Source organism: Ranitomeya variabilis, chromosome 6 (assembly GCF_051348905.1).
Source record: "Ranitomeya variabilis isolate aRanVar5 chromosome 6, aRanVar5.hap1, whole genome shotgun sequence".
Classification (NCBI taxonomy): Eukaryota; Metazoa; Chordata; class Amphibia; order Anura; family Dendrobatidae; genus Ranitomeya; species Ranitomeya variabilis.
The window spans coordinates 237,797,758-237,815,090 of record NC_135237.1 but is presented as its reverse complement, the minus strand read 5'-3'; the positions used below and the strand labels follow the sequence as shown (position 1 = coordinate 237,815,090).

The window sequence follows — 17,333 nt, the reverse complement described above, 5'->3', positions numbered from 1 at the left end:
ACACCTGAAGACACAGTAGCAAATAGAGCCCGGGTCGTGATAGAAATCCTGTAAAATGGCTCGAGCTACCTGTCGTAGGGGTAGTGTCCTACCTAAAGGGGGACAGAGAGAAAATGTGAGGACCTTGTGAGAGGCCTAAGGAAGCAAGGGACTACAACACCACAGCGCTAGAGGGAAGGCTTCCAACCCCACCTGGTAAGGGGGATTCCAGACTCGTTTCCAAGCCGGCCGGACCAACCACACCTGTGATCTGGTACCTTGGACTGTGGATGCCTGAACCCTTCAGTAAAGAGGTAAAGAGACTTCAGGCCCATGCCCTCCATTTCTTTCTGGCACCACACCATCCTTGCCAAACACATCGGGAGCCCTGGGGACCCAGCTTCACCTGTGGAAAGCCATACCATCCTAGCTGTCATAACATCACCCCAGCGGACCCCTTTAATCAGCATCGATCTCCCCTGACCGAATACCAAAGGTGGCATCACAAACTTTTATTATTTTACAAACCCCTTTAAAGACCGTCCCTTTTACTTGGGCGCCCAGGGCCATGGACCGGGTCGCTGCCCCTCTGACACATCCCCTTTAAGTACCGGACCCAGTACCGAGTACCCCACGGCCCTGTCGGGCGTTCCACCATCGTCTTAAGGAGGGTGTCATCATCAATCGAACGTGCCTTGTCGATATCACAGATATTCTTCCTGAACTTTAATTCACGTGTAGTTAATCCAATGTATATCTATTGGCATGGACACTTTATATGATAAATCACCCCTGTAGAAGAGCAGTTGAGATGTTTGCGGATTTCATAGATTCAGGAACTGTTACAATTGTTGAAAGATTTGGATTTAGTTAGGTTCAGGCAGGCTTTGCATAGTCCGCAAGGGAAGAAACCGTTTGATCTTGTGTTGTCGCCCCTATTTTTTATGGAGGATTTGTAATGGCTGTGAACTGATAAGTCCATTAAATTGGCCGATCTTTTGGCCATGACCTGAGGTGAAGATGACAAAATCTGTTTGAGAATGAGGCTTGTTAACAAGATATTCCAGTTGTAATACTATTGTAGGAACTCAAGGATTCTGATAGCATGGGGCAATGAACAGACAGAGACGGGTTTCTTTAGTGCAAATAGTGTATTTGTACAACAGCAATAACACCCAAAACAATATACTGATAACCCACAGTGTCCTAGAATGAAACGAGTCCTTGAAATATATACAGTAAATCGGCGGAGTTCTTAAGGCAGAGTCCTCAGCAAGGTGAGTGTGATGGGTGACGTGGTGCAGATCCAAACACTGTCGGCACAGAGAGTCAAATCCAGGTATGAAGTAAACACAGGGAAGTCCAGAACAAGTCCACAAGTTCATCCCCGTTGTGGCATGAACACGGGTAAGTCCAGAAACTAGTTCTCAAGTTGATCCCAAATGTGGCATAAACACGGGTAAGTTCAGAAACAGGTTCACATTAAAGTATCATACTGGTGTTGTTTCCAACAGCTCCCACCGGGGGGAGTAAATGAAGGATTAAGTAGCAACACACAGTCCCGAAACAAGTCCTGAAACAAAGTTCCAAAAACACAGTTCTTACCAGAAGGAGTGAACCGAGGGTTAAGTTCTCAGCAGACTAATGATAACCGAGTGTAGCTTACAAATGCAGGAAATGTCCAGAGCCAGAGGTAGAGACACACTCATAACCAGCAGCTGAGCTGAAGGAGAACAGAATCAGAATACTCCAGCAAAGAGGCTGACACCTGACCCGGGTTTTAAACAAACGAACAGGAAGTAGGGCAGACAAAAACAGCAAACTCCATCTTAACAAAGGGCAAAATAATTCACAAGGTGACTTAGAAAACCCGGAATCCTGACACCAGTTTTTCCTAATGATTCCAGTCAGCTGTTGCCACTGATTATTAAAAGTTGAAATAAATCGTATCTGCATGTTATCATTTGATGTCTCTCTGCATCAGTTACAGTAAAGTAACTCATTTTTTGTTATCTGTAGTGCCCTGTGGTATCCTGTTCTGATTAGCCTCCTGCTGTAGCAGCGTTCTTCAATTCTCCTGGCCAGGTCTTTGGACTGGGCTTGGAAGGCCAGATCATCAGAGCAAATTCTTTTCACTCTGAGGAACTGGTCTATGGTTTTGCCCCTCATGGTGGATTTAAAATGAGCTGAGTTGGGCATTGGAAGGGAAACGGTGGCCATGGGTTTTCAATAGACATCAGTATACAGGGTACCATCTTCTCATACTTGTATTAAGATGTCTAGGAATTCCAGATTCCTGCCGAATTTCAAGGTAAGTTTTATTTTATTTGCATTGGAATTCAGTTTTTGCATCAGATTAAGCAATTCGACTTCGGTAGCCAGGAGACCATCTTGATGTCTAATTGAGGTATACAGGGCCTCCACATCCGCAGTTATGTGAGGGAGTTTTTGTTTACGCAACTGCATGATTTACAGCTGCTAGCCAGCCTGAGTACATGTGGGGGTTGCCTGGTTGCTAGGGAATCCCCACATGTAATCAAGCTGTCTAACAGTCGCAAATCATGCAGCAGCAGCAACGAAAACTAAATCTCCATGCAGTCACAAATAGTCGGAGACCACCCGAGCGTGCTCGGGAAAACCCGAGCAACGAGTATACTCGCTCATCACTACTAATAAAATTGAATTTTAATATGGATTTCTTCGCAACTTGACACTTTATTTTTATTTCTATGGTTTGAGTTAACAATGTATTATTTATAGTCCAAGAAGTGACATTAGCAGCTTGACTGGACAATAGTGGTAAATAACTACGATATACATGTTGAAACCAATGACTTGAAAGTTTAAACGTGCCTCTTGGAGAAAGGCTACGTGAATATGCGCATTCCTCAAAAGATTTGATAAAATGGATCTTTTCCCCAGACTATGCAATCCTTGCACATTTATCAAAACCGAGCTTCTGATCTGTTTGTATTACTTGAAACATATTTCAGGCACAGAAGTAAAATAGAATGTGGGTATAGAAGAAAGGTGTAGAGAAATGAAAGCTAGGGAAATGAAGTGAGGTAAGGTAAGTCAGAATATCTTACTTAGAGAGGACAAGAGAAGAACGAAAGAAGAGGAAGAGGGAGGAAGGTAGAGGGGTGTAGAGAGCAGTCAGAGATTCTAAATCTTGGAGTCCGGAAAGGGAAGTACCCAAAAAGATAGGGGATAGTGGGGAACGCTGAAAACCCCGGGGTGTTGCAACCAATCTGGACAGAACACCCCCACTCCTAAAAGAAAAGGAAGGGAGGAGCCACCAATCTTAGTTACATGAGAATTGAGAAGTATTGAGATCTCATATATGAACCAAACTAATGGTCAGGAGTTTAAATCCTAACAAGGTTTCCCCCAATTAACGTTGAAGAAGGGGGAGGTATAATCTTAGTTAAATGAGAAAAATAGTAGTCAACTATGCAACAGTATTATGTCTATTATTCAAAATATTCTTATCAATTCTGTTAATAATTAACTTATAAAGATAACTTAAGTAACATCAGTAAGAGAGTGACACTTCTCAGAAACATAATAAACTTAACATAACTTAAAAAAAATGGTAGCAAGAAGGTTCAACCTAGTTTTTAGGAAGGGAACCCATGACTCAAGTCGCCTTCTTTAAGGATAAGTAAACATAACTCCCTGAGGTGGAACTGTATCAGAATCTCTGAAAAAAGGGAAGTATTCAATAACGCGATATTTCTGCAAGTAGTTTCCTAGATTAGAGAGTAATTAAGGCAAAGCAATCCTGTAAAAGAAAATGCAGACAAATAGGTCACCCACTGTCATGACTTAGCCATTATTTAACAATACGGGATTACATTTCTTACCCATACACTATTCTGTAGACTGGGGTACATTTTTGTCATATATATACGACTCTAAAAAATGTTAACAAATTTTGCTGGGTTACATTTTGCATCCATAGAGTATTGCTTGGTCTTGAGTAGAGATGAGCAAACTTGTTTGGAAAATGTTCATCAATCTCAAATTCGGAACAAATGTACAGGAAAGAAATATATCTTGGTACCGTGTTAGCCAGTAGATAGAAAAATATTTAGAATTGAGAGACCTCAGTGGTTGATACCTTTTAATGGCTAACTGAAAAGATGACATCTTTTCAGTTAGCCATTAAAAGGTATCAACCACTGAGGACTCTCAATTCTGAACAAATGTACCACATTTGAATTCAAGTGTGGTTTCCTGAGCATTTCTCCTCAAAGTCAGCAAAATTAGATCACAGATCGATAAGTGATTGCATTTCCATTAATGCTTTTGTTATGACTTTGTCTAGGATAGTGGTTCTGTATGATGAGAGTGAGAGACATGTTTTTTTGAGAGGAGGGTGTGTGTATAGCGAAGTGGCGGAGTGTAATTTTTTTTAATAACTTAATGTATACACATTCCGTTAGCCAAGCACTGCCAAAGTCACATGCCCCTCTCCATATAAAAAGTGGACATGTTGTTTTGCTGGCACCATTTTCTCAGGAAACAGTGCAGAAAAGATCTCCTGCTGCTGCTGAAAGTGAACTTTTCATTTAGTTAAATAGGATCCTGTCCTGTGTGAAATTGACCTTCCAGCACCTAACTAGCTTGTGCTAATAGAGTTGTACAGGCAGGAGTCCACATTTCCTACTCAAAATAGTTTGGGCTAAAACTGTGGTGCAGTCAAAACTCAGGAGGCCACATTTGCTAATATAAATTGTTAGGGCAAATATTGGGGTGCAGCCAGGAGGCCCCATTTGCTAATCAAAATCGTTAGGACTAATAGTGTGCAGTCCATCGTCCATATTTCCTACTCAATCATTTGGGATAATACTGTGTTGCAGTCAGGACTCAGAAGACCCCATTTGCAAATCAAAATTGTTAGGTCTATTATTGGGGTTCAGCCAGGAGGCTCCATTTGCTTATCAAAATTGTTTGGGTTAATGGTGTTGTGCAGTCCTTAGTCCACATTTCCTACTCAAAATCATTTGGACTAAAACTGTGTTGCAGTCAGGACTCAAGAAACCTCATTTGCTAATCAAAACCATTAGGGCTAATATTGTTGTTCAGGCACACTATCTTAGAAAATAAGTACCGATTGTTCATTAAGTGACAGATGACTGACAGATATGGGCCTAAGGTTGTGAAACAGCTGGGTAAAAGAGGTGAAGGGTACATACAATATGAGTGGGAAAAAGCAAGGTCATGATGGAAGGGGGAATAGGTTTGGTGTTACACGTATATGTGGGTTAGGTGGCAATATTTCTGAAAGCTCCACTTTACAAACACCGTCTCGTCCTATCCAAAACATCTGACAACATCTGTTATTGGATGGGCTCCTGGACTCCCTTTTTTTGGCAGCCGCACAGAATTGTGCCTTGTAGATGAGGGACAGAAAGTGCATGTGCAAGCACGGCATCAAGTAGCCTCTCCTCCTCTTCCTCCACCTTAACATCGCACACAATACAATCCTAAGAGATGGCATCCCAGTCACCCTTTTTTCTCACTGCGTCACAACTTCCCAACTGACTGTGGAGAACCACAGATGTGCCAATCTGCAGAGCTGTGCACACATTCTATTTCAGGGACATCAGAAGTCTGCTCCCCAGATTCACAGAATCCAAAGGAGGAAAGCATCTGCACCGTTGCCCCAATTTTTTTCCTGTTGGATCCTGGGCCTTGCAAAATAAGGTCCGAGCAGAATCCAGACCCTCATCACCAGATGTTAAACTCTAAAACTAAACTCTAGGAGTGGAGGTGATACTGATGAGACTCAGATACCTGAAACACAAGGTGACTGAACTGTGTTGTCAGGGCAGGAAAAGGAGGAGGGCGACTCTCAGGTCAAGGAGTGTGAGAACAGAGAAGATGATGAGGAGGTTTGAACCCAGATGCACGCAGCTAAGTAGCTTGCCAGAGGAGAAGGGGGCTACATTGCAGCTTGCCACACAGACACAAAGTGATGCAACCACAACAAGCACTGCATCCTCAGCCACAACTGTGGGGCCAGCACCGTTTGCGAGTCTGGAGTTCTCAAGGGCAGCAAGGGTTGCCTAGCCTGGGCCTTTTTTCAGACTGCAAAGGATGACCCAACTCAAGTTGTCCGCCAAACTTGCAAAAAAAGACTCGGTAGAATCAAAAATTGCAATAATTTGACTACTACATGCATTAAATGGTACATGCGTGATCAAGGTGCCTTAATCTGGGAATCACACTGCACCAAAATGCGGACTAGCAGGGCTCACAATTCATTGACCATCCCATCAACCACATCTAAAGCTTTTTCCTCCTCCGTGACCATGGAAAGTGTTCTCACACAGGTCTCTGGCCGCAGAACCTCCACTTGTTTATTCCTTACAGTCGGTGTGAGTTAGAACATGCCAGCTGTTACGGAAGCGGAGATGACTGCTGTTTCTGTTTCACCAAGCGCAACACATCTTCCTCAATCCGCCATAACATCTATGCCTCACTCACAGTCCAGCAGTTTGTTCTGTTCACCTTACTCCACCCTCTCTCAACACAGCAACCTGCCCTCGGTCCCAGAGTTGTGGTCACATAAAAGAATGTTTCCTCCTACATATGGCAAAGCTGAAAGCTTGAACTTGGCTATGGAAATGCTGCCTTTCTGACTGTTGGATACAGACGGTTTCTGAAAGTTGATGGCCGTCACAGTCCCCCCATAACAGCTGCTCAGACATCATTACTTCTCTAAGAAAGCTGTGCTTTCGACCCACTATCATGTTGCAGACACCATCACCCATTCCTTGACTAAATATCTGTCTGCCAGGGTGCATTTCACCACAGACACCTGAACTAGCAAACATGGGCAGGGGTGTTACATCTCGCTGACTAAGCATTAGGTGACTCTGGTGCCTGTGGGGGGGCAGGCGGTCAAGGGGCTGCTCCTCAAGTCTTGGAAACCCCAAGGCTTGTGAGACAAACCTCTGTATCTCTCAGTTCCTCTACTGCTTCTGGCTCCTCTACCTCCTCTAGGGCTACCACCTGCGCCCCCAACCTCTCTATTAATGAGACATGCATTTCAGCAGTGCATAGACAACTATCCAGGCCGAGTTAGAGCTATGGCAGTCTCCACTGAACCTGGAGCCAGGGAAGGCCGTGTGCGATAATGGTTCAAACCTGGTAGCAGCCCTATGCCAGGGCAACCTCACTCATGTGCAATGTATGGCTCATGTCCTCAACTTGCTGGTACATCAATTCCTCCATCTGGATGTGCTGTTGGAGAAAGTACGATCGCTGTGTGCCCACTTCCTCCGATCACACTTCACAGGTCATTGATTTACATCACTACCGAGGTCTTTTGGCCTACCGGTTAACCATTTGATTTGTGATATGTCGACATTCTACTCTGCATATGTTGCAGAGACTGTAACAGCCTCGAAGAGCTCTGGTGCAGTATGTCATTTTGCATAGCTTGGACCAATGCAATACAAATGTGCAAATCATGCATGAGGAGTGGACACAGATGAAGGACCTCTGCACCCTTCTCCACATTTTCAAAATGGCTACTAAAATTGTTATTGAAGGTGCAGGAGCTGAGAAACAAATTGAGGAGGGTGAGGAGGAAGAGGTGATGGACGGCCAACAGTCAGGAGATGAAGAGGATAATGATCCCATCTCTGTTGTGACGGTTGGCGGGTGGGGATGGAGGAAGCAAGCTTGAGTGTTACTCCGACACCAACACACTATGGACTTGGACCTCATGGAAGGGCCTGACACATGAGCATCTTCTTGCTGCACTATCTTCAACATGAGGCCTGTATTCTTAGGGTTAGAAATAGTGCTGACTACTGGGTTACCACTCTGTTAGATCCACGGTACAAGAGTAAATTTTGCTAGATGCTTCTCTCCCTAGAAAGTGACACGCACATGCTGGAGTATCGAAACATGCTTGTAGACAATCTTAAGAGTGTTATCTTAAAATTATTTTATTTGGTGATATAAATTTATTCAGAGAAAAAAAGATTTTCTGAAAATGTCAGCTACTGTGCCTGTGCAGTAGTTTCTATCGGCAATCTGATTTGCGATATGATACATGCTACTGCACAGGCGCCGCCGGCACCATTTGAGAGATCATTTTTTTTCTGAATAAATTTATATCAAGAAATAAAATATTTAAATGAACATTATAGATGCGATCATGCAACAGCACATAAGCCACCGACAGCACCTGCCTGGTGAATGTGAATTAAAATAAAAAAAACATTATATTTAGCATGTAAAATCGGAGGCATATTGCTGAGGGATCAATGACCTGTCATAAGCTACTAGTATGAATATCTAAGCAGAGGACCACATAAAGACTCCCCCCAACAGGCCTGCCCCAAAGCATGAGAATCTCATTAACTGAACACTAGAAATAAAAATTAAACAACTATAACGATGCCAACCTGACACTGTCTGTAGGTTACTCAGTACAATCCTGCTGACGGGTTCCCTCTAAGCCTTATAATGCATGAAAACATTGAAAAGAAAAGCCTTTAAATAAGTATTTAATTTACATGGTGATTTTTATTTTTAGGAACTGCAGTTTGAAAGATTAACACGAGAACTTGAGGCTGAACGTCAGATTGTCGCCAGCCAACTGGAGAGATGCAAACTTGGTTCAGAAACTGGCAGCATGAGTAGTATTAGGTAAGAATGATTTCAAGCTTTTAGATCTCTCACATGTAAAAACAGTAGAATGCAGTATGGTTGACATAAATAGAACAAAAATATTGAATTATAAGTCTATTGTTAGATTCTGAAACCAGATATTAACCCCTTTACTCCAAGGGTGGTTTGCATGTTAATGGCCAGGCCAATTTTTACAATTCTGACACCTGTCCCTTTTGAGGTTATAATTCTGGAACTCTTCAACGGATCCCAGTGATTGTACATTGTTTTCTCGGACAAAATGTACTTAATTGTAGAGGTAACATTTATTTGATATTTGTGTATTTGTGAAAAAAACGGAAATTTGGCGAAAGTTTTGCAATTTTCCGTCTTTGAATTTTCATGTCCTTAAATCACACAGATGTGTCACACAAAATACTTAATAAGTAACAGTTCCCACATGTATAATTTACACCAGCACAATTTTTTAGCCAAAGTTTTTTTTGTTAGGGAGTTATAAGGGTTAAAAGTTGACCAGCAATTTCTCATTTTTACAATAATATTTTTTTTAGGGACCACATCACATTTGAAGGCACTTTGAGGGTTCTAATGCACAAAACCACATTCTAGAAGTTTATTAACCATTCTGGTGCTTCACAGGAATTTTTTAAAAGTTTTAAAAAAATGAACATTTAATTTTTTTTCACAAAAAAATTAATTCAGAAACATTTTTTTTTATTTTCCCAAAGGGTAACAGGCGAAATTGGACCCCAAAAGTTATTGTCCAATTTGACTTGAGTACACTGGTACCCCATATATGGGGGAAAACCACTGTTTGGGCACATGGCAGAGCTCGGAAGGGAAGGAGCGCCATTTCACTTTTCGACACAAAATTGGCTGAAATTGAGATCGGACACCATGTCGCGTTTGGAGAGCACCTGATGTGTCTAAACAGTGGAAACTCACCACAAGTGACACCATTTTGGAAAATAAACCCTCCAAGGAACTTATCTAGATGCGTGGTGAGAACTTTGAACCCCCAAGGGCTTCACAGAAGTTTATAATGTAGAGCTGTAAAATTAAAAAATCATATTTTTTCCACAAAAATGATGTCTTCACCACCAATTTTAATTTTCCCAAGGGTAACAGGACCCCAAAACTTGTTGTGCAATTTGTCCTGAGTACGCCGATACCCTATATGTCGGGGTAAACCACTGTTTGGGTGCATGGCAGAGTTCAGAAGGGAAGGAGCACCATTTGACTTTGAGTGGTCTAATACCCAAAAGTGACACCATTCTAAAAACTGCACACCAAAAGGTGCTCAAAACTACATTCAAGACGTTTATTAACCCTTCTGGTGCTTCACAGGAATTTTTTAAATGTTTAACCCCTTCTCCCCCAAGGGTGGTTTGCACGTTGATGACCAGGTCAATTTTTACAATTCTGACCACTGTCCCTTTATGAGGTTATAACTCTGGAATACTTCAATGGATCCTGGTGATTCTGACAATGTTTTCTCGTGACATATTTTACTTCATGATAGTGGTAAAATTTCTTTGATATTACCTGCGTTTATTTGTGAAAAAAACGGAAATTTGGCAAAAATTTTCCAAATTTGAATTTTTATGCAATTAAATCACAGTGATCTGTCACACAAAATACTTAATAAGTAACATTTCCCACATGTCTACTTTACATCAGCACAATTTTGGAACCAAATTTTTTTTTCGTTAGGGAGTTATAGGGGTTAAAAGTTGACCAGCAATTTCTCATTTTTACAACACCATTTTTTTTTAGGGACCACATGTCATTTTGAGGGGTCTATATGATAGAAAATACCCAAGTGTGACACCATTCTAAAAAGCCACAATCAAGAAGTTTATTAACCCTTCAGGTGTTTCACAGGAATTTTTGGAATGTTTAAATAAAAATGAACATTTAACTTTTTTTTCACACAAAATTTACTTCAGCTCCAATTTGTTTTATTTTACCAAGGGTAACAGGAGAAAATGGACCCCAAAAGATGTTGTACAATTTGTCCTGAGTACGCCGATACTCCATATGTGGGGGTAAACCACTGTTTGGGCGCATGACAGAGCTCGGAAGCGAAGGAGCGCCATTTGACTTTTCAATGCAAAATTGACAGGAATTGAGATGGGACGCCATGCTGCGTTTGGAGAGCCACTGATGTGCCTAAACATTGAAACCCCCCACAAGTGACACCATTACCATAGACACTTATCTAGAGGTGTGGTGAGCACTTTGACCCACCAAGTGCTTCACAGAAGTTTATAATGCAGAGCCGTAAAAATAAAACAAAAATTTTTTCCCACAAAAATCATTTTTTAGCCCCCAGTTTTGTATTTTTCCGAGGGTAAAAGGAGAAATTGGACCCCAAAAGTTGTTCTCCAATGTGTTCCGAGTACGCTGATACCCCATATGTTGGGGAAAACCCCTGTTTGGGCACACAGGAGAGCTCGGAAGGGAAGGAGCACTGTTTTACTTTTTCAACGCAGAATTGGCTGAAATTGAGATCGGACGCCATGTCGCGTTTGGAGAGCCCCTGATGTGCCTAAACAGTGGAAACCCCCCAATTATAACTGAAACCCTAATCCAAGCGCACCCCTAACCCTAATCCCAACGGTAACCCTAACCACACCTGTAACCCAGACACACCCCTAACCCTAATCCCAACCCTATTCCCAATCGTAAATGTAATCCAAACCCTAACCCTAACTTTAGCCCCAACCCTAACCCTAACTTTAGCCCCAACCCTAACTGTAGCCTTAACCCTAGCCCCAACCCTAACCCTAGCCCCAACCCTAGCCCCAACCCTAGCCCCAACCCTATAGCCCCAACCCTAGCCCTAACCCTAGCCCTAACCCTAATGGGAAAATGGAAATAAATACATTTTTAATTTTTTTAAATTTTTCCCTAATTAAGTGGGTGATGAAGGGGGGTTTGATTTACTTTTATAACGTTTTTTTTAGCGGATTTTTATGATTGGCAGCCGTCACACACTGAAAGACGCTTTTTATTGCAAAAAATATTTTTTGCGTTACCACATTTTGAGAGCTATAATTTTTCCATATTTGAGTCCACAGAGTCATGTGAGGTCTTGTTTTTTGCGGGACGAGTTGACGTTTTTATTGGTAACATGTTCGGGCACAGGAGATTTTTTGATCGCTTTTTATTCCGATTTTTGTGAGGCAGAATGACCAAAAACCAGCTATTCATGAATTTCTTTTGGGGGAGGCGTTTATACCGTTCCGCATTTGGTAAAATTTATAAAGCAGTTTTATTCTTCGGGTCAGTACGATTTCAGCGATACCTCATTTATATCATTTTTTTAATGTTTTGGCACTTTTATACGATAAAAACTATTTTATAGAAAAAATAATTAATTTGACATCGCTTTATTCTGAGGACTAACTTTTTAATTTTTTCGCTGATGATGCTGTATGGCAGCTCGTTTTTTGCAGGACAAGATGCCGTTTTCAGCGGTACCATGGTTATTTATATCCGTCTTTTTGATCGCGTGTTATTCCACTTTTTGTTTGGCGGTATGAGAATAAAGCGTTTTTTGCCTCGTTTTTTTTTTTTTTTTTTTTACGGTGTTCACTGAAGGGGTTAACTAATGATATAGTTTTATAGGTGGGGTTGTTACGGAAGCGACGATACTAAATATGTGTACTTTTATTGTTTGATTTTTTTTTTTTAATTTAGATAAAGAAATGTATTTATGGGAATAATATATATATATTTTTTTCTTTATTTAGGAATTTTTTTTTTTTTTTACACATGTGGAAATTTTTTCTTTTACTTTGTCCCAGGGGAGGGGACATCACAGATCGCTGATCTGACAGTTTGTACAGCACTCTGTCCGATTACCGATCTGAGCTCCAGTGCTGCAGGCTTACCAGAGCCTGGTCTGCACCCGGAAGTAATCCCTGCAGGACCCGGATGCAGCCCCGTGGCCATTTTGGATCCGGGGCCTGCAGGGATAGGAGGTAAGAGACCCTCGCAGCAACGCGATCACATCGCGTTGCTCCGGGGGTCTCAGGGAAGCCCGCAGGGAGCCTCCTCCCTGCGCGATGCTTCCCTGTACCGCTGGCACACCGCGATCATGTTTGATCGTGGTGTGCCGGGGGTTAATGTGCCGGGGGCGGTCCATAGTGCCGGATGTCAGCTGCGATAGGCAGCTGACACCTGGCCGCGATCGGCCGCGCTCCCCCCGTGAGCGCGGCCGATCGTGCTGGACGTACTATTCCGTCCTTGGGAATTAGGGCCCACCCCACATAGACGGAATAGTACGTCCAATGGCAGAAAGGGGTTAAGAAAAGTTTCAACAGTTCGCCTCCACGCTCCTGCACAGCGTAGACACCTCAATGTAGACAGTAGACACCTTCTCCATCTCTTCTCGCTGTCCGACGTTGTGGCTCTGTCTGACTCTGACTCTGACTCTGGGTGCGGCTCCTCTCTTCTCACCATACCATTTCTCCCAGGGGCGGCATTCTCTCCAAATAGCAGAACTTTGGAAGAGGTGTGCATATCCTCGCCGTTGTCTGTCTCGGGTAGGGCAACTTCTGGACATGTGTTCCAGTCTTCAACATGTCCAACACCCTCTTCTGCGCCTGTCTGGTGGGCACTTTGGTTGGGATCGCCATCCTCTGTGGGAAGCATACCTCCTCTGCTTTTGCTCTCCACCCCACGACATGGGGTTAAATTCTGGAGCTGCTGCTGAAGCTTTCTGCATGCTCTGCACCTCTCCTTTAACTTCTTCCATCTTTCGTCGTGCACTACCTCAGGCTGTGGCGTTGGACTCCAAGACAGCAGTAAGGGCTTCCTTCAGGCTCCCAATTTCTTCTCATATTTTCTGTATTCCCTGCTGTAATTCATGGGACCACTTCGGCTTTTCCTCATTCGGGGTGGATACCTCGCAGCTCCGGACTGTCCCTGCCAAGACTGCAGCCCCCTGCTCCTGTTCTCTTCTGTGCTTCGGCACCCACTTCTGAAAGAGTCATGCTCGGGTTAGCTCGCAGACGCTCACGCTTGGGCTTGCATAAGACTGTCACTAGCTGGTCTTGCAGCACTATGTCAGGGGGTTCTACGCTTATGCCATCCCGTTTAACTATCGCAGCGAGGATCTCCTGCAGCACGTTCATGTATTGGGTCATGGACTCCCCTCTCTTTGGACATGGCGGAAAAAGCACATGCGTAACTCCCCTACGTCTGTGGGTTCTCCATGTGTCTCCTCCAGTGTCTTTATCACCTTGTCTAGTGTCCCATTCCCTAGGGGGTCGTAGCATGACAGAATCCCTAGCCTCTCCCCCATCAGGGCAATTTCTGCCTCCATTATGGGAGTCATGGGGTACATCCTCAACATACAAGGTCTAAAAATGTCTGAAAATGATGGAAACACTGCTCAAATGACACTGGAACCTCATGGGGATCGCCCCTGGAAGCATTCCTGACTCCTAGTTCACAGCTTTAATCATTTATTTCCGAGATTCATGCCATTTTTCCCGGTGCCACAAAAACACAATAAAACGAAACCAAAACAGGTTTTGCTTGGAAATATGTCAAGGTACGTCCTGGGCAGGTTAATGACTTGCCTGTAAGGCCAAATATTTAACCCCAGACCGAAAATTTCCTCTCCCACTTAGGCTTAGTTCAGACGCAGTGTTCTTGAAGCGTTTTTCAACTTTAACATTGCTTTCAACCACTACAAATGCATTCACTGGGAAATGTCATTGTAACATTTAACACCAATAGCTGACCATGTGGTGTGTGACACATAGGCAAACCCAAAACAGCAATGAAGGACAGCATCCAATCCGGGTGAAATATCCAAAAAGAAGTTCCTTTATTATGCCAAGTAAAATGTGACGTTTCGACCAAGTAGTTATTTTTCAAGCATACCTAACATTAATAATGGCGGACTTATATAGGAAGTGGAATACCAGCAACCAATCCCCACACAACGCCCGCCCACACATTAAACATAGTGCAAAATACCACATAAATATATCTATACAAAAGTCAAATCATATACATATCAAACATTATAACTTCTACACATAATACATTAAAAATACTCAGATATCTTATAGAAAAGACAGCTCACAGTCACGCTACTGTGTCCATGACAACTGTCCACCAATCCCCGTGACTGTCCTATTTAACACACCATTACCCAAACAATGAGGTTTAATGTTTCACTTTAGTACCCCACATAACCAGTTCACACCAATATGCGTTGCGTATATACTCTCCAATCAAATACCTTTGTCGCGGTATCACATGTCATGAGTGTGCCAATCACTCAAGACATCCCATGTTATGTTTATAAGCAACCCACAGGGCCAATAGATGAGCAACCCAGCCGCCGCGCCAAAGAGCGCACATGTTCAATCACCAATGAGAAGTGTTCACAGTCCTACCTGTCATCAAAAGAAGGGCGTCTTGTTCTCAACGCTTAGTGCACAGGCACGCAGGCACACAACAACCCACTTCCAGCATGCCGTCATGTGAAGATGCCAGCCGTAGGATGGTGTACGCCCACGTCCCATGCACCACCGCGTCTGAGTATCGCTATTGCGCACGCGCATGGACGTACAATAACCAAACCCCCAGAGTGGCGCCAGTACAATGAGGGAGGTCAGTGGACGCCCATCCGTACATCACCGCATCAAAGCGCAACCATATCCATGGAAGCAAATACACGCCACCATATTCAATTCATACGCAGATAGCGAAATTTAAATAACAAAACTTCCCATCAATAAACTATATCACGCAAACAAAAACAGCTCAATATAGGGAAATGTTAGCTAAACAATTTTATATACTTTTTATGTTGATCATACTATGACTGTGCCATTGACAGGCACAGCATAGACCTACACACACTATAAAAAGTCCATAACGGGGAAGGGAAAGAGGTAAATCAAAAAATCAAAGGAACAAGTCACCCAATCAAATCCCGGATACACAATCCTCTTGTGCCTTGATCATCTTACGTGTACAAAATCTGAAAGGGAAAAGCACACACATTTAAAACCAATTAAAAACATACTTATACTCAAGAAAAACCATAGGAAAAACCCAGGAATTATCAGAAGACACATATTTGCAAATTATACTCTATATTAAGACCCCTGGGTTGTAATGAACCCAATCTGGAGATCCATTTCAATTCTTTCTGCTTTAACAACCTGACTCGATCACCACCCCTCCTAACTGGTGGTACACTATCAATAACCCTGAATCTTAGTTGGCTGACAGAATGTTTATTCTCACAAAAATGTTTAGGAATGGGTAACTCCAGAATCTTTGTCCTAATCGTTCTCTTATGTTTCCCAATACGCGCCTTGATTTCCATTGTTGTCTCCCCCACATACGTCAATCCACAGGGGCAAACTATCATATAAACGACAAAACTGGAAGTACAAGTATATCTTTCTCTAATTACAATTTTTTTCCTTGTATGTGGATGATGGAAAAAGTCACCCTTCGACATGTTCCCACAACAGGCACATCCAAGGCAGGAAAAATTCCGCATTCTTGGAGGACCAAGAGTTCTCTGTATGGAAACCTTCTCTGGACCTATATCAGAATGGACCAGTTTGTCTTTCAAATTACGTCCTCATTTATAGGAAAAAATAGGGGCCTGTTTAAATTCAACTGTATTGGTAAAACCTCTACTTAGCAGATGCCATTGTCTCCTCAAGATTTTATTGACTTGTTTGCTAGCTGTACAGAATGTAGAAACAAAAGGGATGCGTTTGTCATCATTCCTAACTTTTTTAGTCCTAACATCAAATCTCGTCAAATCCTTCACTTTATTCTTGTAATGCATTACACTTTTGGTAGGGTAACCCCTATCCATGAATTTCTTACACATGTCCTCTAGTCTAGGGTTAAGTAGGGCGTCATCAGACACTATTCTGCGGACCCTGATCATTTGACTCCAGGGTAGTGATTCAACCATATTCCTAGGGTGATGACTGTCAAAATGCAAAAGACTGTTCCTGTCTGTATTTTTCACAAACAAGTCTGTTTTTAATAGCGACCCTTCTTTGTAGACCATTGTGTCCAAAAATTGAACACTTTCAGTAGAATATGTCAAGGTAAAATCCAACTCAGAATAGATAGCATTCAACTCCCCATGGAATTCAAGAAGCTCACTCTCACCACCGTCCCAAACCACAAAGATATCATCAATGTAGCGCCACCAGGCCCGGACATGGGGCCAAAACCTGGAACTGTACACATGTTGGTCCTCAAGTACCGCCATATAGATGTTAGCATATGTGGGGGCCACATTGGACCCCATGGTGGTACCCCTCAGCTGCAAGTAGTAATCATCCCCAAAGAGGAAATAATTCCTCCTGAGGATGATCTCAAGCAGTGTGAGGACCAACTGTGCACAGTCCCTCCCCATGTCCGAGCCCGATAGCGCCACATCAACGGCCTCCAAACCCCTGGTGTGCTCAATCAACGTGTACAATGACACAACGTCAAACGATACTAGTAAAGTATCATATGTCACAGTTATGCATTCAGTTTTGTCCAAGAAATCATTAGTGTCCTTAATATAGGACCGAGCTGACGTTGCAAATTTACGAAGCACTTTATAAAAAAAATGGCCACATTGTTAAAAATAGAGCCTCTGCCGGACACAATGGGGCATCCTGGGGGATTCAAACAATCCTTAT

The 17,333-nt window shown here is 42.8% G+C and overlaps 1 protein-coding gene across 13 annotated transcripts in view; it reads left to right on the top strand.

Moving 5' to 3' along the window:
• Window positions 1-17,333, top strand: part of CTNND2 (catenin delta 2) — a 3,400,942-nt gene that overhangs the window by 252,252 nt on the left and 3,131,357 nt on the right. For all 13 annotated transcript variants that reach the window (XM_077269511.1, XM_077269508.1, XM_077269506.1 and 10 more), the window contains exon 3: window positions 8,540-8,652. Coding sequence is in view for 11 of the 13 variants with exons in the window: in XM_077269508.1 (XP_077125623.1) it covers window positions 8,540-8,652 (113 nt within the window). In the remaining 2 variants the exon portion in view is untranslated. The remainder of the gene's footprint in view (window positions 1-8,539; window positions 8,653-17,333) is intronic.